This window comes from Haliotis cracherodii, unplaced genomic scaffold, assembly GCF_022045235.1.
Source record: "Haliotis cracherodii isolate W230 unplaced genomic scaffold, xgHalCrac1.p SCAF_3, whole genome shotgun sequence".
Lineage (NCBI taxonomy): Eukaryota > Metazoa > Mollusca > Gastropoda > Lepetellida > Haliotidae > Haliotis > Haliotis cracherodii.
Genome location: NW_027266286.1, coordinates 60,981,702 through 61,006,625, shown reverse-complemented (window position 1 = coordinate 61,006,625; position 24,924 = coordinate 60,981,702). Strand labels below are relative to the sequence as shown.

The window sequence follows — 24,924 nt, the reverse complement described above, 5'->3', positions numbered from 1 at the left end:
GTATCCTAAATTAATAAACCTAGTTGAAACACATTCTTAATTAAAGCGTACCCGTTTTCTAATAATTGTAGTCAATTCAATAACAGTAACTTCAAAAACACATTTTGTCACAAAAATATGTACATAATGTTCTAAGCAAACGTATGCCTCATTGTTCATCAAACGCCTCTTATTTCTTTGTTATATAGCTCATGTCGCATTCTTTTATATACAGTAAACTACGGTTATAACGAACTCGAAGGGACCACCAATTTTAGTTCGTAATAACCGTAGTTCGTTATAAGCATATATACAACATTTATACAATAAATAGTCGGGACTAAAAATTAAGTTCGTTATATCGGTCAGTTCGTTATAAGAGTGTCCGTTATAAACGTAGTTTACTGTATGTGAAGTAATGTCATATATGTCACTGGCAGTCACCCTCCCATTTCGTGTCTAACGCACATTCTGAATCCCAAATCCATATTAACCTACTTAGTGCACGTAATTTAGTCCAAGTAAGTTCCCAAAAGACATCAAATCAATCATCGATGATCAATTGAGACCAGGTTGTGTCCTGATTGGATAGCCTGTCCACTGCCACGTGAATGCTTGGGGTCAGTTCCGGCGAGCATGAAGTATAGCGCACCACGACACTGGGAGCATTGGGCTAACAAAGTGAAACCCATACGACATCGTTGTTGACTTGCCGGGGGTGTCGGTGACGTTGACTGATCATCTGTGTTGCCGGAGTGGCCGCGGAAAGACGTATCTTGACGAATGTGTATTGAAGTTAACAGATGAGAATATGTCTTTAATAGACAGCGTGTCCAAATAGATTTGAAATATTAGTCAAAAGTACCTTTAAAAAATACCCACATTTTGATTGCTTTATAATACGCCATGGAATAGATAACTGATCATTTTTTAGAACTTCCCGCTTAATATTGGTGTTTTTTTTAACTTTTTGTGAGAGATGAGGTCAGGTGAAATTGGGTATGACGTCGCGTTCAAGTTTATTGCACTTTCACTGTGACGTGCATGCACGTGTGTGTGTGTGTGGCTGCTTGCACTGGTCCGGATTTATCCCGGGTTTGTATAGTTCTAGTGAGTGAGTGAGTTGAGTTAAACGCTGCTTTTAACAGTTTTCCAGTTATATCACGGCGTGTCAGCCTAATGTTGGAGGAAAGCCCGAAGTGATGCAGGTCTCAGACGTTTACCACTTCGGTGAAACCCACGAGCATGGGTATGGTGCTGACAAACCTAGAAACATAATAGGTGCGAAACGTGATTCGAACCCACAATCATAGGTTTCTGGCGTGCCCAAGGGACGCAACCCTGCACAGCGAATCGCGGCGCCTTAGAAGACTGGGCCACCAGTGCCTCCGTGCATGAAAAGTGTGACAGAACCTTTCCATATCCAATAGCTATCTCTACTTAAAGCAGAGTCGATTGTGCGATTCCGACCATATTATGAGTATGTGTTTATGAATCACTGCCAAATAATGATACCAGGTGTTCCCGAAATGTTGAGCGTACTAAGCCCAATCGGTGGCACTGGTCACAAACACATGCAAAGGCAAGTCAATTGTTCACTTAAAAAACGACGGGAACATATGGCAAAAGTTAAAAATAAGGAATTGTATCGGACATCATTGCCACTTCTGAGTCAAATATGGAATTGTAGAGCAAGAGAACACACAGGAGTTTTAATACGGACGTTGTCCAAGTCAAACGACAACCGTCGTTCAAGGATCCCCGTGTTTGTCTGCTAACACCAGTCATGCGATGTGTTCACACATGGACATTGTCCGAACTTCACACATTGCTTCAATTACAGTGTCCAGACACAGACAGGACTGGACATCAAGGAATCAATCTTCCAAGACGTATGACGAAGCGGGTAACAAATCGTGGCGCAAAGACCCCTTTAAAGGTGATATTGCCAATCTGGGAACGGATAGTAACAGAATAACTCGTGTGTATAATTTTGTACCGTGAACAACAACATGATTGGTCTCATTAGAAAGAGGCATTTTCTCATCCGAACGCAAGACAGTCTGGACAACGACACGAAATGGAAGTCCACCATCCTAAATGACAAATTGAATATTGTAACGGAAGGTTTATATCACCGTTATGTCAACTGCAGAACAAAATTTATTTAAAAACTTTGTATCGAGGTGAGGTTAGGTGATTCGATGGACGTCGCGTTCAAGATTATGTGCACTTTTGCGGGTTTATAGTGTGCTAACCCACTGAAGGATACCATGCCGCAGTTTAACATGAGTACCCACACAGTATACTGACTCCGAGCCAATCCTTGATTTAGCCCCATAATGCCGAGCGCCAGGCAGGGTAACACCAAGTACCATCTTTTAACCTTTTTGTATGACTCTACCGGGGATCGAACCCCTACCTTCCCTTCTCCAGGCATACACTCCAGCCACTTAACTACGAAGGCGGACAGATAGCATAGTGTGCAATACATAGATAAGTTGATAGATACACTTACAGTTCGGTCACTCTCCACGGTATTTTTCTGGGCACTTGACGTAACTGCTGGTTCTCGCAGTATAGGTGAGTCTTACTCTTGCACTCACATTGTTTAGGGATAGGGGATAACACTGAAACATAAGACAATTTATCACGTATGCATATCTGTTAACTTTTGTTATTTGATGTGTTTATATGACAACGGGATCCGATTTTCATATTTTCGGATCCAGCAGAATCTCATTAACTTGCAGTTAGGGGGAGGAAGGGGAGGGGGGGTGGCTTTAAAATGTATCGAATTACCCGAAGTCCGTGATGAGTGTCGATTTTAGATCGTATTTCTGATAAGGATAATCTTGCGACAATATCTTACACGATGAATTGGACTTCGAGTTAATAGAGTTCCCCTAACATTTAAGATTTACCCCTACTTACCACATTCACGGCTTTCTTCCTTCCTGTCAGCTTCCGGTCGTTTCTCATACAATGTTTGAAAATACTGATTGTGGTATTCATCGCCTGTGGTTTGAAGGAAATGTATATTAGATACACAGTATAGTATACGATGTTTTACTTCAATAAAACATTAAGCGATGTCTTAGCTCGTGAAGGAAATAGCATATATTACGTTAATTGAGTTTTCAAATACTTAATGAGGACACGGGTGGCCCAGTCGTCTAAGGCGTCGAAATTCTCTGTGCATAGTTGCGTCCCCTGGGAACACCAGAAAACTATGATCGTAGGTTCGAATTCCGGTTTGCCCCGATGATGTTTCTTGGTTTGTCAGCACCATACCCGTGCTCGTCTGAGACCTGCATCACTTCCGGCTTTCCTCCTTCATTAAGCTGAGACGCCGTGGTATTACATTATACTGTTAAACTCAACTCCCTCACTCATTCAAATACTGAATAAACAGTTAACGTTTACGTTTTGAGGCACAGGACAACACAACATTAACCTACATTTTGACTGCTCATCAGATTTGTCCGGACAATCGTCGACGTGGTCGCAGATCTTGGTGCGGTTGACGCACACGTCAGACGTGTCACAGGGTACTGTGCCATCGGGGCAGTTCAAGGGGGGGTTGCGGGATGAGGAGCCGGGCTCCTTGGAGTCTGTGGAGCACACTGAAACGCACATCAAAGTCAGTGAAATGAACATGTTTTTGACAGGAAGGTGTTACATTGTGTGATACAGAGTACTGAAATTGACATGATAGTCAGTGCCATTTCTAGCATATAGAGGAAAGTGACAGTTATAAAATTATGCAATGAGTGTGATTATATAAAGCGGCGTCATGGAATGACATGTGCCAAACATAATTTGTCTAAAATGAATGCAAATGCCATCTGTCGTTTACTGAGAAACCAATATGTGAAATACTTTATGTGAAAATGGGGGTAAGACATTTAAAAGGGAAAGTTGGCAACGTCATGGGCACCTATTGTGCTCATCTTCTTTCCGATCTGATTCTTTATGATTATGATTCAAAATTTATGCTCGGATTGCCACAGCCAAATCATGGTAATTTGGCCAAGAAGTGCATCTTACGTTTCAGGTATATCGATAAATATATCGTTCAATTACCATCAAATAGCTTTCCACTGATTTCCCAACAGAACAAGAAATAAAGGAAACTAGCGAGACCGCCACATCTGTTTCATATTAACATCTATGCATGAAGATTCAGAGAGACCAATAAATCTCCGCAAAACTGTGTGACACGTGAGCTGACTTCAACTTTCAAACAGTCAACTTTCCCTTCATGTCGAGCAATATTCAAGCAGCTCCAGCCTTTGCTGTTTACATTCCACAACTGTTTAGGTACAACCGAGCGTGCTCTTTCTACCAAGATTTCGGGAAGCATCCTACAACTCTTTCTCAGAAGTTGTTTGATCAAGGCAAAAACATTCAATGTCTCAGTAAAACTTTCAAACAGTTTTATGGTAGACATGTAGAGGACATTTCCAAATTTGACGCATCAGTGACCAAAATGTTGTCCGATGCAATTCCCTACTTTGACTTGAACCAGATGTAACAGTGGGTTTTTTTCAGGTGAACAATTCACTTGTTTTTGTGACGGAACGTCTTTCACTTTCAGCTTTAAAGTATTCAAATATTTTAACAACGAAACCCTTTCGCATCAGCGGAAAGATGCTTGCGCCGAGACATAATGCGTGCGTGCGTGATTCCCGTGCAACCTTTCGAGTTGAGTTGATTTGTTCAACTGTGTCATATGGTCCTGTGACGCAGGGGTAGCATTATGCAGATGGCTGTTACAATGAATGCTCGTTCCACCCGTGACGAACAGGTCTGGTTGTTGATGAAATACAGTGATAGCTAAATAGAAAGATTTTTTATTCATGCACCGATTGTCATTAAATGTAATATCCAGTTATGTACGACTGTTTAATAATCTCATACCAATTTTGACTGGAGTAGGTCCAACAGTTTTTCAGATATTGTAGTAAACGTCGGTACCTTAAATTTACTTCCAGGCTATACGCTTCGAAACATATTTTGACGTGTTCTCGATTACAAAATTAAAACTGATAAGAAGAACATTCTGGAATGGCTTATAGATAGCCTAGATTGTGTGGATATAATCATAAAACCCGTAACTGTCGTTCGGAATACCCCGTGTTAAATATTTCGTGGTTGTATGATTAGAAAACACATTCCGAGTGTCACTTTCATGATCTGGTAAGCGACGCTCTGATTGGTTGGATGAAAGGTCGTTCTGACGTGACCCTTAATGGGATTTCCTCAGATCTATGTTTAGCATAGCGAGAACTAAGATCTGATTTAAATTAGATGGGTCCCTTTATTTCTTGTTTAACTATTTATTTTCAGATAAGAGTAATGGCTGTAAAACGAAAGTTCCCTTGACCTAATGTAAATTTCAAAGCTATTGCAAAGAATTGTGTTCTGACGTCGCTCCTTTCTCATAACGTTCAGCGAAATGTATCACAAGTTTACCTGTACAATATATAATCAACGCCGAAAGAATCGCGAGTACCATAAATGTTGGTTAATGTATAAAGAATTACACATATTCAAGAGATATTATACTGAGGGAAACAAATAAGGGAACACATGAAAATACAATTGCTCCTTTATTGTTTTCCAGGTTTTGTTCCCAAGCTATGCATGTCACTGTGGGTAAAAGTCTGGTAATAAATAAAGTGACACTCCAATGAATTGGTGTTCCCTTATTTGGTTCGAGACACAAAGGTACATTGTGGTATGTTGTGTGAACCTATGCTCATGAACGCATCACATGTGACGTCATAGATCCGGGGCTCAAGTTGCGTCATTTGTCTCATGCAGAAATAGCGTGTACAGTTTGGAAATCACATGAAAGAATAAGACAGTCTGTAGTAACACTTGACTGACTGTTTGTTTTGTCATTAATTGGTACACATTGGAAACATCTCTTCTAAACGTACATACAGTAAACTACCTTTATAACGAACATGCTTATAACGAACTGACGGATTTAACGAACTGTTTTGTGGTCCCGTCCATTTGCTGTGTATATGCTGTAACGAACTACGGTTATAACGAACTAAATTTAGTGGTCCCTTTGAGTTCGTTATAACCGAAGTTTATGTACTTCTCTATATGTTTTTATGGGTTCGCGTTGGAGTATATATCAGACTAACCCTTCTCCCATGTGACACACTATGGAACTCAGGTACAGTATGTCATCCTGCTTGTCATGAGAGTCGAACAACCAGGATTGGATTACTTATATTGCGTGACCTGACCCTGTGCTATCGAACCGAAGCGTGGACAGCTGCGCTTGCAGTCAATCACTGTGTTCCCATGCCCGGCTTCGTTTGTCAAAAGTCCGCTTTATTGTAGTTCGAATGTTGTTGAATGATGCATAAAGCAATATGCACTCTGTACAAAAATCCGAGGATGGGGCAGAGAATGAACATGACACACGAGAAAATGAAAACTTATTTACTCCTGTATCTTATATTTATAAATTATGTATGATATAATATATTTCCATATCAATTACAGTTGCATGTACGTGTGTTGTGTTGTACTCTACACGAGTTGCATACAGGTAATGTAAAGGTGATTGTTAATTGCACTTCAGGGCGGCACAGCCTGGTCGTTTATCCAGTGTGACTATCAACTTAGATAAGGGTATCATCAAAGGAAACACGCCGCCTCAAGAGGCATGCACGTAATTGTCCACGAAGACAAACGAGATAGTTGCTGCAACCAGATTACACATAAGGGTAGCTTTGAACTGAACATATATACGAAATACTCAGCAAAACCCTTATTAAACACAAGCAATAGAAAACAATGTATGTGAACAATATAAGTCCTTTACGTTTCATTGCACGTTCATGGCCTTTCGCGTCTATGATCTAGGGGATAGAACGCCGCCCGGAGAACGGAAGGTCAGTGGTTTAATCCCCGGCCGCGTGATACCAAAATGCGTTAAATGATGGTACATATGTTGATCTAAGGCATGGTATATATACCGACATTAGTCTGGACTAGCACAATCACACACACACACACACACACACACACACACACACACACACACACACACACACACACACACACACACACACGTCGCTATTTAAGTGCAATAGTCTTGACAGCGATTTTCAAGCCCAACTCACCCACCTCACCTCACCTAGTGGCACCCCTCATAAACACATGCAAAGGCATGTCAAATGTTCGCCTGAAAAATACGGGTCAAATAGAGAATTGCAACTGACATCATTTTTGTCACTGATGGGTCAAATGTTTAAATGTCCTCACGTATCTGCCACAGCACTATTTGAAACCTTTACTGAGGCCTTGAGTTTTGTAACCTTCAAATAACCTTTGGTCCAGAGTCTTACGACGTTCTGTGAAATCTTCGTTGAAAAAGCATGCCCTTAACAGTCGTAAGTACAACAGTTAACCTCGGTCATCAACCCATGATGCCATCCTGTCTTGTAGATGTCAACAACCAGAGACGCCACATAACAAAAGTTTCGTAATAACACATTTCTTTACTACTTGCTACAACTAAGAAACTGATCAACAAAAATACCTCCGAGAATTACAATGGGCAAAAAACATATCCCAAGACAATGTTTACTTCTAATATCATTCGACAGGTACAAGCGTTGCCACTTAAACAAATGGTCCAATCGAGATTTTTTCCAAGGTACGTGTTTGGGTGATATTTTTACCGTTCTAAGGAAATATTCAGATGATTGCAACGCATGACCAGGAGAGTATTTCTGAGATAAATGTACAAAAGTTGCGAGGCGCCGGAGATGGAAAAGTGATCATACGGCTTCCCGGAGGGGCCGTCACTCAACCCTGTTACTAGTTAAGGAGGGATGCGTATTTTTTCTCTATCTCTATTACTCTCTCACCACCAATTTTATGAAGTTTTCAACACTTTGTGTGCACTGAAAACCTATGACAAATCAAAAGCCAACCTATTGTGGTGAGATAGAACAGTTCTGATCGTTTTTTATAGTTACAAATATGACTTCAACACAAAATTAGACCTTCAAATGTTATTGTTGAACATGGAAAATACGTTAAATTTGATTTCATCGAGTGATGTTCCAAAGCTGGCTCGAGACATCCATTATTCTTTATAGCAATGTTCTCAACCAAGGGCTTACAAGTTTATAGCCCCGGAACAGACATTCAAATTGAAGATACGCGTATAGTCATCGTGTGCATCAATCCGTTGCACGTTAGCTGCTGTTTCTACAGACATCAACTTAGAAGCTATTGCTTTATAAGAACAAGACGTGAGAGGCTTTGAGTAAACAAATCTAATGGCCGGCAGCTTAGGAACTCATTTGGCAACGGGGTATGTCTAAATACTATGGACGCGATATATAGATTGTATATATGTCTCAACCAACTGTTTGTTTTACAAATTTATTGGGAACGCGAACATATCTTTTTATCCCTAATATATGGATTTGTACACAATACATTACTTAACAGAACAGGTGACAATTAGTTTCGCCTGTATCACTTTCGACTAATGGGGTTATTTTTGGTAGACATTGTTACAATGTTTCTTACGGGTCGTCGGTGCAGACGCTTCTGTCCCCGCTTCCCCCTCAATACATCACGTGATCTCGTTATCACGTGAATAATCCATCTTCATTATGTAGTTCGGATACAAACCGTATACACCTTGACAAACGATTGAGAGAAACAGACTATTATTTCGTTTAACGACCTTGGTGAGTGAGTGACTTGGATTTAACGCTGTTTTGAATAGTATTCCCGTTATGTTCCAGTTAAATGTGGTAGGTAAGATCAAGTGACATCAGCCGTGCATACCAGTCTTGTTACATTCTTGTCAAGGTTACATCACCCTGAGCAAACCTTTCTAAGTTTTGTGTATATTTCCAAATTCCACGTATCATTGACCAAAATGATGTCCAATGCAATTCTCTATTGTGACTGGTACCATATGTTCCCGTTTTGTTTTCTGTCGACTAATTGCTTTGCCGTTGCATGTGTTTGTGACGGGTGAGCAGAATACGCTCACTTTAGCGTTTAATGAACAACTACTTATGATGGAATCGTAATCGTACTATGCAGAGATTTCTTATGATGTTGGAAATATCTATTGTCGTTGGATTGTCTGTTCCAGACTCGATTACTTACAGACCGCCGTTATATAGGTGGAATATTGCTGAGTGCGGCGTAAAACAACAAACCAACGAGCCAACCAGCCAACCAACTTTTGTCATATTAATTAACTGTACATGAACATGACGACTGCTGAGTTTGAGGGAAAACGTCTATACGGTGTATCGGATGAACTATGAAAAATATATCGACCAACAATTAGATGATGGTCACGGATGCCGCCATGCTATTTCGTATAATTTTTAACTAGTCACATGAACTAGTGAAAGTAGCGAATCCAGTTTCAACATGGATTTCTCCCAGTGTTGAGCGAGATGTCCAATATGGGATTGAGGTGAGCTGAGTTCATAAAATCCATAAACGACCATAAATTAGATTATCTGATGTGTTATAGGTTCAGCTATGACCTTACACTATGAATACACTTCTAGAAGACTACTCTAGTTAACAAGCAATGCACCATGTGTACACGATAACAAATCAACACCACTCTCTGTTACTTGACCAACTTATGCTTAATATATATTTAGACAAGTGATAAATGTGTGAATGTACAAACGTGACATGTGTCGCGCACCTGTTGTTACACATTACAAGATCACAGCACCCTAACGCACTTCTACACCCCGACGCCAACTACAACACTAATCTGTCTCATTTCAGTCGGACAAAACGTGTCTTCAATGGCTACACCAACCAAGCCTTTCGCACGGTTTCAGCACTCTGTGCTTGGAATGCATTCCGGTAGAGAACCTACTAGCTTGTTGGTAATTAGGGCAATTAGTTATGCCTCAAAGACGTCTTCATATTGCCCCACAGGTGGCGCTAAACAGTCCAGAAACATGTTGGCCTGGTCTGTTCCCGTTGTTTATCGTTCTGTGCGGAGTGTGCATCTACATATGTCAATACTACCATGCTGAGGGCGCACTGTGAGGCCGTAATCGATCTTATACCAAAATATATGTTTTTGTGTGCTTGATAGTCGGTGGCGTGTCTCTGTTGTAGAATTCTACACGCGTTGTTTTGGGGTTTTCTTTAAGGATAAAATATTCGGGTTGGACGTTTGTGTGGCACACAGAATTATTGTAAGATTGTTTATTATACATTGACAATTCCGGTGTGGCATTACGCCTCATCTGTTTCATATTTCCATCTATGCATACAGATTCAGAGTGACAAAACACTCGCCACAAAGACTGTATGACAAAAGTGATGACTTCAACTTTCCAATTCATGTCGAACAATATTCCAGCAGCTCCAGCCTTTGGTGTTTACATTTCACAAATTTTGAGATACAATCGAGCATGCTCTTTCTACAAAGATTTCAAAAAGCGCCATACGACTCTTGTTTAGAAGTTGTTTGATCAAGGTTATAACATTTAGGGCCTCGGTAAACTTTCAAGACGTTTTATGGAAGGCATGTTGAGGACATTTCCAAATTTGACGTATCAGTGACAAAATGATGTCCTATGCAATTCCCTATTTTGACTTGTACCATATGTTCCCACCGTTTCTTTCGGGTGAACAATTGACTTGCCTTTGCATGTGTTTGTGATGAGTGCCACCGGTGGGGCAGGATACGCTCACCTTTTCGCGAACACCTGGTATCATTACTATTTGATAGTGATTAAGAAACACATGCTCATGGTATGGTCGGAATTGAACAATCGACTATACTTTATGCAGAGATTGTTATTGGATATGGAAAGGGTTTTGACGCTTTATTTATTAGAAATACCATATGACATTGAACATAAGATGCGAACATCAGACATACAGAGCGGACATTGTAGATAGGTCGTCATAATTAGATGCGAGAGGGTGAGTGAGTTAGAGGTTTACGTCGCTTTGAACAGCATTGAGTATACTCATGAACGATGCTGCCATTTCAAAAGGGAAAGCTATATATGGGAAAGCTATGTTTTTTCTCTTGAAGATATTTCACAAAATGTATGAACATGTGACAGGTCGAATACAAAACAATAATATATTGAAACTTCTTTCAGTGGCATTTAGAAGTTGGTGTGATGAAGAAAGACAAGTTCTATGGATGAACAACTTCTTTATTACAATTAGTGCACTAATTGTAATTAAGAAGTTGTTCATCCATAGAACTTGTCTTTCTTAATATATTGAAAGGTAATATGTATGAATATTTTTGCCGTATTGGTAAAGAACAAATTGTTAAAGAACTACATTCACTCTGTATTCAAAGCAAACCGATCAAGGAAATATAAGTGTGTTCATATTTTTTCAGTTTTTATACGTATATGAGTTAAAACATGTTTATTAAGAACACATCAACATGCGTGTGGACTGAATATTCTCTGTTGACGTTGTAATGAATTAAGAACGTCCAGTTTGTTTTCAGTTTCATCTTGAAATACATCTGAGAATATTTCCGATTCATTCGAGCCATTATTTTTCAACAAAGGAAGAAACTTTAGTAATGGGACCAGCATAAGTTCAGTTATATATCTTAACAACACTTCAGGACAAACTATGCGTTATTACACTCCACAATGGGGTAATTATTCGTCATTATTAAGAGTCAAATAACTGTCAACAAACAAATGTCACACCAAACGTTCTAACACATGGATGTGAGAGTAAATATATTTTTTCACAATGTCAAGATCTACTCTATCAATTGCATTGTCAGATAAGAGTGAAGGATGAATATCAGAACTGTCTGTCAAGACAGTAAGTTAGTAGTTGTTCTTGAAGACAATACTGCTGGGAGTGGTCCTATCATGGAAAAAAACGACGAAACTCTTTTCCATAATCATAAGCAATTAAAACCTATGCTACTGTACGATTTCGACAATATCATGAGCATGTGTTTATGAATCATTATCAAATAGTGATTATACCAGGTATTCTCGAAAAGGTGGACTGGCATCCGTTTTCTACAGAAAACCATAGCAAATATAAGCCGCTGTCCTTCTGAGAAATCTTTGTCTAAATAATACTACATTTAAAAGCAAATAGAATGTCATATTCGTCAAGTGACTGATTCACACTGTTACAAATATAGGTCGTGTCACTTAAGGACTCCAGCCCTCAATCAGAATCTACGCTGAAATTTATAATGGTAAATGACTCCTTTACATTAAGACCTCTGCCAATCCCCAAATTACACTACTCATCGGGTAACATCAAGTAAATGTGCTAGTTCCATCTAACAAGGACAGCAGAAAATTGAAAGATCCCTACACGGGGCTATTCAAGATTCGAGGTCTTTCGCTTGAGGGGTTTTCGCGAGTTCAAATAATTTGAAGGAGTGCTAAAGGTCTCCCTTGCAAGAAATTAACTTTATGTCACCGCCATTCCAATTGCTTCCCACACTTTTAAAGGTTCGTTTATTTTTTGTTACAATGAAGCCCTAGACTAACTCGGGGATTACGCTTTGAAAGAAACCGATTCTGAATCTGTTCCGTTTTATGTGTAGCACCGGTCTGACCCTTTCTAATTGTCGCCAATCACCATCATTTTCCTACAAACCTGATCTTGATAAAACACCCGTTTAGTTTCATGGCTTTTTTTTTCATTTTTATATGAACACGAATTAATGTTTATATATTAATAGATCGAACATTGTTTTTGTGACCGATAATCATTCTATCTGTAAAACGTTCTGACTTGACAATATTATCTACTTTGGATTTGGGTTTAACGCCTCTTTTAACAGTATTCCAGTTATATCACGGCGTTTCAGCTTAATGTTGGAGGAAAGTTTAAAGTGATGCAGGTCTAAGACGTTTACCACTTTGGGGAAACCCACGAGGATGGGGATGCTGTTGTTCTGTAACAGTTCTGTTACGTGACCAAGGAACGCAAGTGCGGCACAACGAATTGCGGCACCTTAGACGACAAGACCACCCGTGGCCCCACAATCAAAGACCATTTACTTCAGCTACTAAATATACATCAAGGAATATCATCTACCAGTCATATCACCATTTATTCAATGACCAAATACTAGTATACACCAAATAACATCAGTAATATCGCCACTTCAATTCACAGATTCAGTTATTTGCATATATAACATAACTACGCGATACATCGCAAGGAACTATGAAGAACGAAGCGTGGTTTATTTCACGATAAAACATTGTTCTATCATGACGGAGATTCGAACATGCGCTCGCAGCTTGATGACGATATATATTGGACGACGTTATTATTGAGAGGGAAGTGTCGCGTGAGTTTTTCCCCATAGATGTTGCTGGGGTACGCACTGGGAGACATTTGACAACAGGTATTAGGAGAAAAGGTACAGACACACGATCTGAGCATTGTGAGAATATCCGGGAAATACTAAACTTAACCCACCTGTTCATAAAATGGACTTGTCCGATATTTCCGAGGTCGGATTCTATTCAGGTTGTTATTATTAATATTAAGGTAACTATTTTTAAAGCTTGCACATTTTATTAACATCCCTAAAGAGGCTGTACATAATGTTGATATCTCAAATAAGAAATAAATCCCAACGTCTACAGGTCATATCACCATTTTTATCGAGATGTAAATTTACTCCTTATCACTTCAAAATTAGCCGTCGCTGCACTACTCGTAATGGAGAGTTTCAAATTGGAGAGATCGTTTATTCTACTATTTTTCAAAACTAGAAAAGAAACTTTCTGCTCGCGACAGTAAATATATTTATCACTCAGCCCCATTTCAATTCACAGACAACACATACATCAGATATAAGGCGATCTTCCACCCCAGCCGGGCTGTCTGTAAACAATACGATGACCTCATTACCACCACATAATATGAATCTTCACGTATATAACTCCTAGCATTCCAGCCATACATTAAACTATGTATTGGAGTATATCAGGACCACCAACCAGTCAGACTGACATGCGTAAACAGCTCGCAGGTGGTGGATGTTAGCTCTCTGTTTATGTTCCATCCTTTAAAAGCATCACCAAAATACCACCAATGAAGTAGAAGCTTAAATAGGCCTACTTTCTGTAACACCCTAGCCCAAGTTTAGCCTAATAGCTTTCCAATTGTAACTCGTTATCATTGAAATCTTTTACCTTTAATTTCATTAAGACATTTTATCTTCTCGGGTTTTGTTCTTTCGAGCATTCTAATTAACGCGAAATTGTTTGTCGTTTTAACTTAATGGACAGAATTTTGGTGTTTATGTTTCGTATGGTTACTGAAAGGAAAGACAGGGAAGAAAGGTGTTGAGCAGTAAAAACAAGTCTGGATTATCAAATCATAGGAACAAGTACCATTACTCTGTATACATGTATACAGTGTTTTCAGATAAGTATCGAGGCAAATAGACGAGACGCAACTCAGGCCGTAAAAGGGCCTCGTGTCGCTCTTGTTTCATAAGTATTGGTCGAATGATCACGCCTACCATATTTGTTAACAGGCAGGGAAGGTAACTCTAAATTCGACTCACTCGCTGTTACCAACAGCGCTCGAAATTGTACCAGCGCTTCAATCATTTGCTGCCACCATAATCACTACACAACTAACACTTGTGCAAGAGTTACGAATATGAATACCACTAAGAGAGTGGGTGAGATGTGTTTTATGCCGCTTTAAAACAGTATTTCAGCATTATGTATAAGATTAATGTAAGAAGAAGGCCCAAAGTGACACAGGTCGCAGACAATTACCAACTTGGTGAAACCCAAGAGCACGAACGCTGTGCCGACCAAGAAATATAATCAGTGCAAGTTTGGGATTCGAACCTACGTCTAACGAATCCTGGCACGAATTACCAACACATCACATTGTCAACTGCTGGACTAACCGTTTCCCGTAGAAACATATGAACCAATAACCTTTGGTGAAGCAATGGCCGTGGAACAACGCATGACCATTCCTCTGGAATCTGTTGCTTCCGGAATCGTTAAAGTATATCACTGTTACAGGTCATGCCTTGTTGAAGAAGTGACTTGTTGTGCCAACCGTCTGAATTCACAACCCAGTGTATGTGTTCCTTTATGTGCACATACCTACCTATGTCATATTACATTATGTGTCTTGTTTGGTTTGGTTTGTAGTTTAACGCCGCACTCAGCAATATTCCAGCTATATGACGGCGGTCTGTAAATAATCGAGTCTGGACCAGACAATCCAGTGGTTAATATCATGAGCATTGATCAAGGCAATTGGGATCGATGACATGCATCAACCAAGTCAGCGAGCCTGACCACCCGATCCCGTTTGTCGCCTTTTACGACAAGCATAGTCGCCTTTTATGGCAAGCATTGGGTGACTATGCTTGTCGTAAAAGGCGACTAACGGGATCGGGTGGTCAGGCTCGCTGACATTGATTATTGCCTACAACGCGATACTGATAGTCTATTGGTGTTATAACTCGTGATCGGGGGTAATTTGTTAATAATCGACCGTAATTCTGACACAATTTATTCCATCATGTAAATTGCAACGAATACATGCAGTCAATAAATTGTCAATAAATTCTAATTGTATTAGATATGTGAAACAGGTTCACAATGGGACTACACCTGACATGGAACTCGGATATACAAAATAATCCATCTTTTCCAATAATAAGAAATATGTTAAACATTCGGCCATGGCAACACTTGTAATTATTCATCAATGCGAACACATTGTCATTTTCATATTTCCAATGTGTTTTTCAGTGCTGTCTCGGAGTTCACAGCCAAATGCCTCCCTCCAATTACACATGCCACGTTGCTACTTCATCGCATTCCGCGCCGTCTAAATCACCAGGGGGAACGGCAATGCCCTACAGATATGTCGTGTGTTCCAACAGTCAGACGAGGGGCACGATAAGTCTTATCATCTGTGTAGAAGGATTTATTGGAACCTCCTTATGACTATCAGATTCAGACAATGCAGTGTGGGGACTCACTCATTCAGGGGCGATAATATTTACCATTTCTGCTTGGTTGATTACCCATTATTTTATCATTTGGTGATGATAAGTAGTCATATATACGTAATTGTATCGCTAATTACTTATAGGCTGTAAGCTCAGCCATACAATGGGCACGGTTGGCCAAGGGATCTCAGGTGCTGTAATACGATGTACAGAGCTGCGTGTCTTTGGCGTCCCAACGCTATGAATGTGGGTTCGAATCCCAATTCGTCCTGATTATTTTTCGAGGTTTGTCAGCACAACACTTGCGCTCGTATGCCTCACTGGAGTGAAAGACGTTTGAGAACTGCAGGGCTATTCTCCAACACCAAGCTTACATTATAATAACTGGACATATACGGCGTTAAACGAAACTCACTGAAGCTTAAATGAAGAATGGTTAACGCTTTTGCTTCACTTGCTGAAAGCTAGTTTGATTCGCTACATTGATGCAACCGACGACATTGTATCCATGTTGGGGAATCGAAACCGGGTCTTCGGCGTGACGAACGAACGCTTTAACCACTAGACTACCTCACCACCCTTCCTATTTTGAAATGCTGCAAAAGAAACCACACTCACCAACAAGCAATCTCGTTGTACATGCATATTACTTAGTAACGTAAATATGTTACTATTTTGAACTAATTGATTACAAGCAAGCATGCCACCCACGATGTTATCTATGCTAATAGTCTATGACCTACGCAAAGTGAAGAGAGAAAAGGAAAAAGAAAAGGAATAGAATAAAACTGATTATTTTCCAGTGATTGTTAGGTTCTCGTATTGTCACGCAGAGGGATCAGAAAACTATTCGAAACTACTTTGAGAATAGTTAACGAGCTCTGGGATCGCACGGTAGAAGCTCTGAATGTACATTTAATCATTCCCGATCTCTAATCTGTAATTTTTCAAAGCAAGCTGGTTATTCCTGAAGTATGCTCATCGGATAAGATGTTATACGGTGCGCGTGATACATGTTTATATTAAAAAAATCGCCAAGAATCCAGGAAGTCTTTGGTTAAAGCCGTATTACATGAATATTGCAGAACATCTACACGTTACGACGCCATGACTTCAAAGAACTTTGTCTTTCAGTTCAGTAGACTTTCTTCGCAGGATTTTAAACCGTCTTGTTTTGAATGCTTAACAGACGTCCCAGAATGACCACTCGCGGATCGAGAACTGCGTGTACGGAGCGTCTAAGCCATGTAAATGATCATTTGGCTCGGAAAGCCATCCGTTCATTACCGGAAGATAATTGCCGTTCCTCGTTGGTTATAATTGAACGACGTAGCATGTTGTACACAACTATAATTTCCAAAGTTCGTAAACCTGTGATAATTAGCTCAAACGTCACCTTAAGGACTACGAAGTGCTCTGAATTATGGAACTCTATCTGGTCACTGTCCTCCGAATCCTCCCACTTGGGATAAGTGAAGTGGGGTATCCGAGTGAAGCACATAGACCTGACACTAATGGCTACGTGCCTAGCGATGGACAAATGGTCTGGTCACAAGGGAAGCCTAATCTCAGCGGAGAAAAAATTCATCAGTCCAGATGTCAGATCGTTGAGTTCTCAGTAGGTTGTTATAGTTTCAGACACATCATACGATAAGTTCACTTATCCATACAAACGAGAATAAGGTTTACAACAGCGGGGCTTGGTGGGGCATTCAGAAGGTTTTATGGTGAAATTTCCAAATTTGACGCATCGGTGGCAAAAATGACGTCCTATGCACTTACCTATTTTGACTTGACCGGGCTTGTTTACGTGAACAATTGACTTGCCTTTGCATGTGTTTGTAACGGGGGTTAAAAGATGACATATTCGTGTCAACAAAGACAGGCAGCGGTAAATCACTTTCATACGAAGGTGTAACAGTCGTGGATGTTGATTTTGTGAAACGATCTCTAATTGGACTATCGATATGTGTGTGATAGTCCAATCATATTCAGCAGTGTGGCAAGGGTGGAAATATACGAGAAAAGCAAGGCTAGTTGACGCTCTTGCCTCGGTAAGATGTGAAGCAGGAGACACTAACCTTTTCGCGAACACCTGGTGTCATCACTATTTGACAGCGATTCATAAACACCTGTATGATATAGTCGTACAGTGGAGATATCTTATGGTATGGAAAAAGTTTTGTCGTTTTAATTTTGTGTAGTTAATACTTATACAGTAATTATTAATGTCGATATATCGTTTACACTAAAGGGACTTTTTGTACTGACAGAATCAATACTGTAGTTGTATCCATATCAGCACTCAGTTTATCCCGAAAGACGGACAGCTACATGTAGGTATGTTTTCAGTGGTTTCTGAGGACTTCGAATTAACTAAGTTTTTCAATATATATATGCAGCATAAGCAATGTGTGTTAATCAAAGCGAATGATTATGCGAACATATCTAATTTCTCGCCATATTTGATATTCATGTCAGCGATAACTTATTATTCAAGTTGTAATTAATTTCAGGACATGATATATCCTTCTGAAAGCCGATATCATTTCAACATTTTTTTGTAATTCATCTTTTTAAAAAAATTTTTTTTTTAAAATACATCATTAAAACGAATTCTGCAAGTACCCTTATCGTATATCACATCTTGTGTAGATATTGATGGAGAATTTGTAATGAAATTAGAAAAAAACATATTCATATAAGTACACATTCTTATTCAAGATTTACACAACTGACTCACAAATACCCGACTTTTTATAGTACATACATTTGCTTATCGTCCAACTTTAAAATAAAGCCTAATCGTACGAATAATTTTCATAGCCTTTATTCGGGGCGGATTATGTCCTGTCCAGCAAAAGTCTTTCAACACAGAAACACTTTTTAAGCCGTCAAAGTCAAAGATATAACAAGTTATATATCGAGTAACAAATGTCTTAATCTCTTCTTTAAAACGGCGGGGCACGGCTGGCCAAGTCGTCTACGGCGCCGCGATTCGCTGTGCAGAGTTGCGTCCCTTGGGCACGCCAGAAACCTATGATTGTGGGTTCGAATCACGGTTCGCCCCGATTATGATTCTAGGTTTGTCAGCACCATACCCGTGCTCGTGGGTTTCACCGAAGTGGTAAACGTCTGAGACCTGCATCACTTCGGGCTTTCCTCCCACATTAAGCTGACACGCCGTGATATAACTGGAATACTGTTAAAACCGGCGTTAAAAACCTAACTCACTCTCACTCACTCACTCACTCACTCACTCACTCTTTAAAACGGCATCGCCTGTAGCAAATGTTTTTATCGTTTCTATGTAAAAATGGTTCCCAGTGGATAGATTCATATCACGGATGTCTCTGAAGCTCTTTTGTACAACGAGATACAAAAAACATCGAGTACTGGAATATTTGCTGTAATCATTCCTCAGCCAAGAAGAGCGAGAATAGATGTGTCATTACGAAATTGAATAACTTGATGTATAGCCGGCAATTCTAACCGAATAGGTTAAACCAACTTTTTCAATTTCCATATAAAATCCTATTACAGGTTTTATGTATTGCTCGTATGACAAGTGGGGTGTAGTTTTTTTCAAATTGTCAATGTTCCTAACGAAATCTATTGTTACATCATAAAGCAAAGTGTTACATGACACTTTGAAATTATGTTGTTATTGAGTAATAGTGTTGCTATTTCCATGACTACAGGCTCTAAAATCTCCCATAACAATACAAATATGCAAGCATTCAACATTATTCATACAATATGCAGATTGCTTTGTTTCCAGTAACGGATGTGACATGCCAATAAATACATATTGGCATGTCAAAGCGACAAAAGTATGTCCATATTCAAAAGAACCCTGTGCTGAAAGCAGTATAAGTTGTAGCCGGATCATGGTATAAAACCTAACGAGGGACGGTTGCGGAGGCGAGTGGAATAAAACCTAACGCAGAACGCATCGAATGTGTTTTAACATTGTAAAATAATTCAAATAAATTCAAAATTGGTAGGAAACAGCTGCTCGACTGAGCTGAGGTTAGTTTGCTATGTCACGTGACTTCCATTGACTCGGGGGTAAAGGGTGCGGCATTTTACTTTGAAGTGGGGTGTAAAGGATTTATTCTGCCTCTCAGAAATCCACGTGCAGTCTGACTTGCTCGTGGCGGGGTATGAGAGATAAACTTCCCTCCAAGGCGGGATACACAGTATTTCAACAAGATCACGTAGACCAGTCAGATCTCATCATTCTGACATGGAGGTATGATAAAGTCGATTGTGAGATTCCGACTATATTATGAATAGGTTTTTATGAACCACTATAAAATGGCGCTGACCAAACTACGACCAATCTAAAGAGTTGGGGTTTTTGTTAAACACCATGACCACCGTTGTGCACAGTAATACGTTGTTGTGAGTCTGATTACCTTCAAACTGGCGCTTATACAAATTGCGCTATTCAATTTTTTTTCAGTTTAGCTGAACAAGCCAATCGCGATTGTTCCCTATTCGTGTAACTTAGTCAACCCCTGCCACACTGCACACTTGAAGTCAGTCCGACCAATATCCACCGACAGCATCTACAAAGTATTCACACACTCTGACCACATAGAACCCTGACGTCTTAGACCTAATGAAACAAATTCATTTAGTATCTCCTTCCGGTAATAGATGTAGGACAAGATTATCTTTACCGTTCACTAATGAGACCGCGTATACTGAAATCATGGTAGAATCATTCTATCCTACTTCCACAACAATTGCTGGCTATAATGACTTAGATAAACGTGGGAAGTTAAGTTTGATCGAGGAGGTCTGTAGAGAAGGGGAGAACAAGACCATCGCACGATCTGTCCGAGTTGTAGAGATCGGTGTTGCTTATGTATATAAGTAATCACAGATTCCAATTACCAATTGTAGATTGAAATTAAATGTATACTTGTTATACTTACTTAGAGCGCAAGATGAACAAAGAAAGTTAAAAGGGATCTATATATATAAAACTTTTTATGTTGCGGCTCTGGTTGTTGGCATGTACAAGACAGGAGGATATTAGGTTTCATGACCGAGGTTCACTATTGTACTTACGACTGTTTAGGGCATGTTTTTTCAACGACGATTTCAAAGAACGTCGTAAAACTCTGGCTCAAAGGTTGTTTTATCAAGGTTACAAAACTCAAGGCCTCAGTGAAGAATTCAAAAGGTTTAGCGGTAGATATGAGGAGGACAATTACAGATTTGAAGCAACAGTGACCAAAATGATGTCGGATGCAATTCTCTATTTGACCCGTATTTTTCAGGCGAACATTTGACATGCCTTTGCATGTGTTTATGAGGAGTGCCACTAGGTGAGGTGAAGTGAGGTGAAATGGGGTTGAACATCGCTGTCAAGATTATTGCACTTATATAGCGACGTGTGTGTTTGTGTGTGTGTGTGTGTGTGTGTGTGTGTGTGATGTCGGTATACCATGCCTCAGATTAACATCTGTACCATCATTTTACGTATTTTGGTATGACGCGGCCGGGGATTAAACCATTGACCTCTATCCACTAGATCACAGATGCAATTCTCTATTTGACTTGTGCCGTATTCCCCGTTTTGTTTAGGTGAACATTTGACATGCCTTTTTGCATTATGCTTTTTAGGGGAGCCACTGTTGAGGTGAGATGAGGCGAGGTGAGGTGAGGTGAGGTAAGATGATATGGGGTTGAACATCGCAACTTTAACAACTTTATGGAAAACAACTTCTAAGCGAGTAAGAAAACATGGATAACAACTGTTTGTTTATTGCATATAGCGACGTTTTGATGTTGATTCTGACACCGTTATTACTCCAGCTTGATAAGGGTGTAAGAATCTACATCGAACTCCCTTACCAACTCCTAGGATGCCAATAAAACTGTTGATGAGAGAGGATTGACCTCAGACATTTACAAATTTTGCACGGCATGATGCTGAAGAAAAAAGCAAGAATCATATACCGGGAAAATCTGGGATCAACGCGAATTGCAGCGGCTGAGTGAGTTAGTGAGGTTTTACGCCGCTTTTAGCAATATTAAAGCGATATCACTGCGGGGGGGTCGAACCCAGGTCTTCGATGTGACGAGCGAACGCTTTAACCACTAGGCTAACCGACCGCCCCTGCAGCGGCTTAGACGACACTCCTGGCATCACATGATTCACCGGGATAGTAATAAATATAATACGTGGAGTCAGGGAACAATATCTCTCGATTATCTGACGAAACAGATTCCATTGGATGTAAAAGGCAAACTAGTTGTAAGAAGTATATGTATGCATCAATGAAAACCACTGAAGACACCAGGTGTTCGCGGAAAGGGTTCGCATGTCCTGGTAACCCATCAGAAGAACCAGTACCTGGGATGATTGCATTTTCGTAATTACAATATTTGATTGTTACACACTGAGATGGCTAGATACAAGTTATTTCTTACGCATTTGATCGTGTTAGTTTTCGCCGTACATCTGTATTATCAATCAGATGTTGAGGGAAAAAAAGAAGAAAAAAACTTACGTCGTTTCATTCAATCATGATGTTAAACAAAAAATATTAAAAAAGCCAAACGCGATTTTCTGGATCCTTAAACATAAATACATTCAATTTCTGTGCAGCAAGAGCGTGGTCATCATTAACATGTCTGATCTTTTTCTCCATAAATTTCTAGAATTTACATTCATGATCGTTTTTACAACACAACGTAGCGTGTCTGAAATATTTGTCTCGAATGCAAAACAAAACCTGACATTTTTGCGTGTATCTCTTCTTCAACATAAGGGTCATACAAGTGAGTGAGTGAGTGAGTAACTTGCATCACGTCTGGTTTGCCTTAATCAAGCTGAAACGCCGTGCTATAACTGAAATACTGTTCAAAGTGGCGTTAAACCAAACTCACTCACTCACAAACAAGAAATAGTTATTTCATGGTGATGTATTTGAAATCATGTGTTTTCGGCGACTGTTTTCAGCCTAGTTGGTTGGTTGGTTGATTAGTTAATCGCACTCAGCAATATTCCAGCTACATGACGGCGGTCTGTAAATAATCAAAAACTGTGACTGAGATGTTTCTCTTTTGTCTTCATTTCAGCCTTGTACACAAACAATACGAAGAGCTAATTTGCGAGCCATGTTATACAGTCACTTATTTAAGCTTTTGTAATGTATTGCCGTTAATTTATCAACCAGCAATTTAACGCAAGGTGTGAAACAGACAGTCTCTGCGTAATTAAAGTAACCATTACTGTTTACTTAATACACACCTTAATGGTTTTACGCCGCTTTCAGCAATATTCAAGCAATATCACAGCGGGGGACGCCAGAAATGGGCTTGACAAATTTACCCATGTGAGAGCCCCCTTAAAATTGAAAGTAGCTGAAAATTGGGAGTATCGCTTAAGGGACTTCAATCAAATTAACAGGGACTACCAGTTAGCCGAGCCTAGTCACTATTTGAGCAACATTTCAGCAACATCGTTGTTTGGTTTGTTGTTTTACGCCGCATTCAGCAATCTTCCAGCTGCAAGACGGCGGTCTGTAAATAATCGAGTCTGGACCAGACAATCCAGTGATTAATATCATGACCATCGATCCACCCAATTGAGATTGATGACATGCATCAACCAAGTCAGCGAGCCTGAACACCCGATCCTGTTAGTCGCCTCTTACGACAAGCATACTCACCTAGTAACGTTTAGATGACGTTTGTATTTGTTTGGTCAAATCTAATTTTCACATTTGTACATTCTTTTCCCCGACAGTTTATAAAAACATATTAAAACAGTGAAACGACGGTCTCAAATCTACTCAGTATGGAAACTAAAACCAAAACAATATTTTCCCCTCAGTGCGTTCCCATGACAGTTTATCAATGCCCCAGCTTTCCATATAATCGGTTGTTTATCTGGAACTGGTATAACTCATTTGTACACGTGCGCCAGAAATGGACACATACATCAGAATTATCCCAGTGGTCGGATTCGGTAACATTAGCGTTGTCACAGCACATTACACTGGCTATTTATTGCAGTGGTCTCCGGTGCGAGGGCAATGTATCGAATGACAGAAGGTTTAATGACCACGCCAGACTGTGCAGGACATCCATCCAAGCCACTGACAATGAGGTGAGGTGAGGTGAGGTGAAATAGAGTTTAACGTCGCGTCCAAGATTATTGCACTTATATAGAGATGTACAAGCACGCGCGTGTGTGTGGCTGCTTGTACCTGTCCGGACTGATGCCCATTTTGTAGCCCACTGCAGGAACATGCCGCAGTTTAACATGAACATCCCACTCAGACACAGTATACTGAGACTACCAGTTCATATCATAATATGAGCCCATTAATGCCGAGTATTAGGCAGAGTAACAACAAGTACCATCTTTTAACGTCTTTTGGTATGACGCGGCCGGGTATCGAATCCCGGACCTCCCGCTCTCCGGTAGGACGGTCTGCCACGGAAGCGGTCTACTGCCAATGAAAACGCTTGTGAGAAGAATATGGTTTGCAAATTACCGACAGTATGGGAATTGGTGAAATGTGGTTTTGCACATTTATCATGACCGTAACACTGATTTCAAGTCTAGGACGACAATTCGATCTATTTCGGTTACTAAAGGTTTATATGACAGGAAACATTTAAGACAAACGGTCCAGTTAACAAAACGATGGACTTGAGGTAACGGTCAGGTTGTTCACTTGCTCATAAATCAAACAAGCAGTCAGTTGAAATGACAGTTAATGATGTGGCTCAGTTTTGTAACATAAACCCAGTAGGCCATTGGGATGCATGCCAATCTGGGAACTGTCTTCTCTTCGGTGATTATTGGGTTCAATATAAGGTCTCTCGAGGAAATTGCTTATTATAGGACACTAGCCGTCACGAATACTCTTGTACACTTTACCGATGCATTATATGCC

General features: G+C 40.0%; 1 protein-coding gene across 1 annotated transcript in view; it reads right to left on the bottom strand.

Moving 5' to 3' along the window:
- LOC139474806 (relaxin receptor 2-like) overlaps positions 1-24,924 on the bottom strand; it is a 93,481-nt gene that overhangs the window by 45,594 nt on the left and 22,963 nt on the right. Inside the window, exons 2-4 of the mRNA XM_071257930.1 lie at positions 3,441-3,605; positions 2,914-2,997; positions 2,498-2,609 (exon numbers count right to left, since the gene is read on the bottom strand). Of these exons, the coding sequence (XP_071114031.1) occupies positions 2,498-2,609; positions 2,914-2,997; positions 3,441-3,605 (361 nt within the window). The remainder of the gene's footprint in view (positions 1-2,497; positions 2,610-2,913; positions 2,998-3,440; positions 3,606-24,924) is intronic.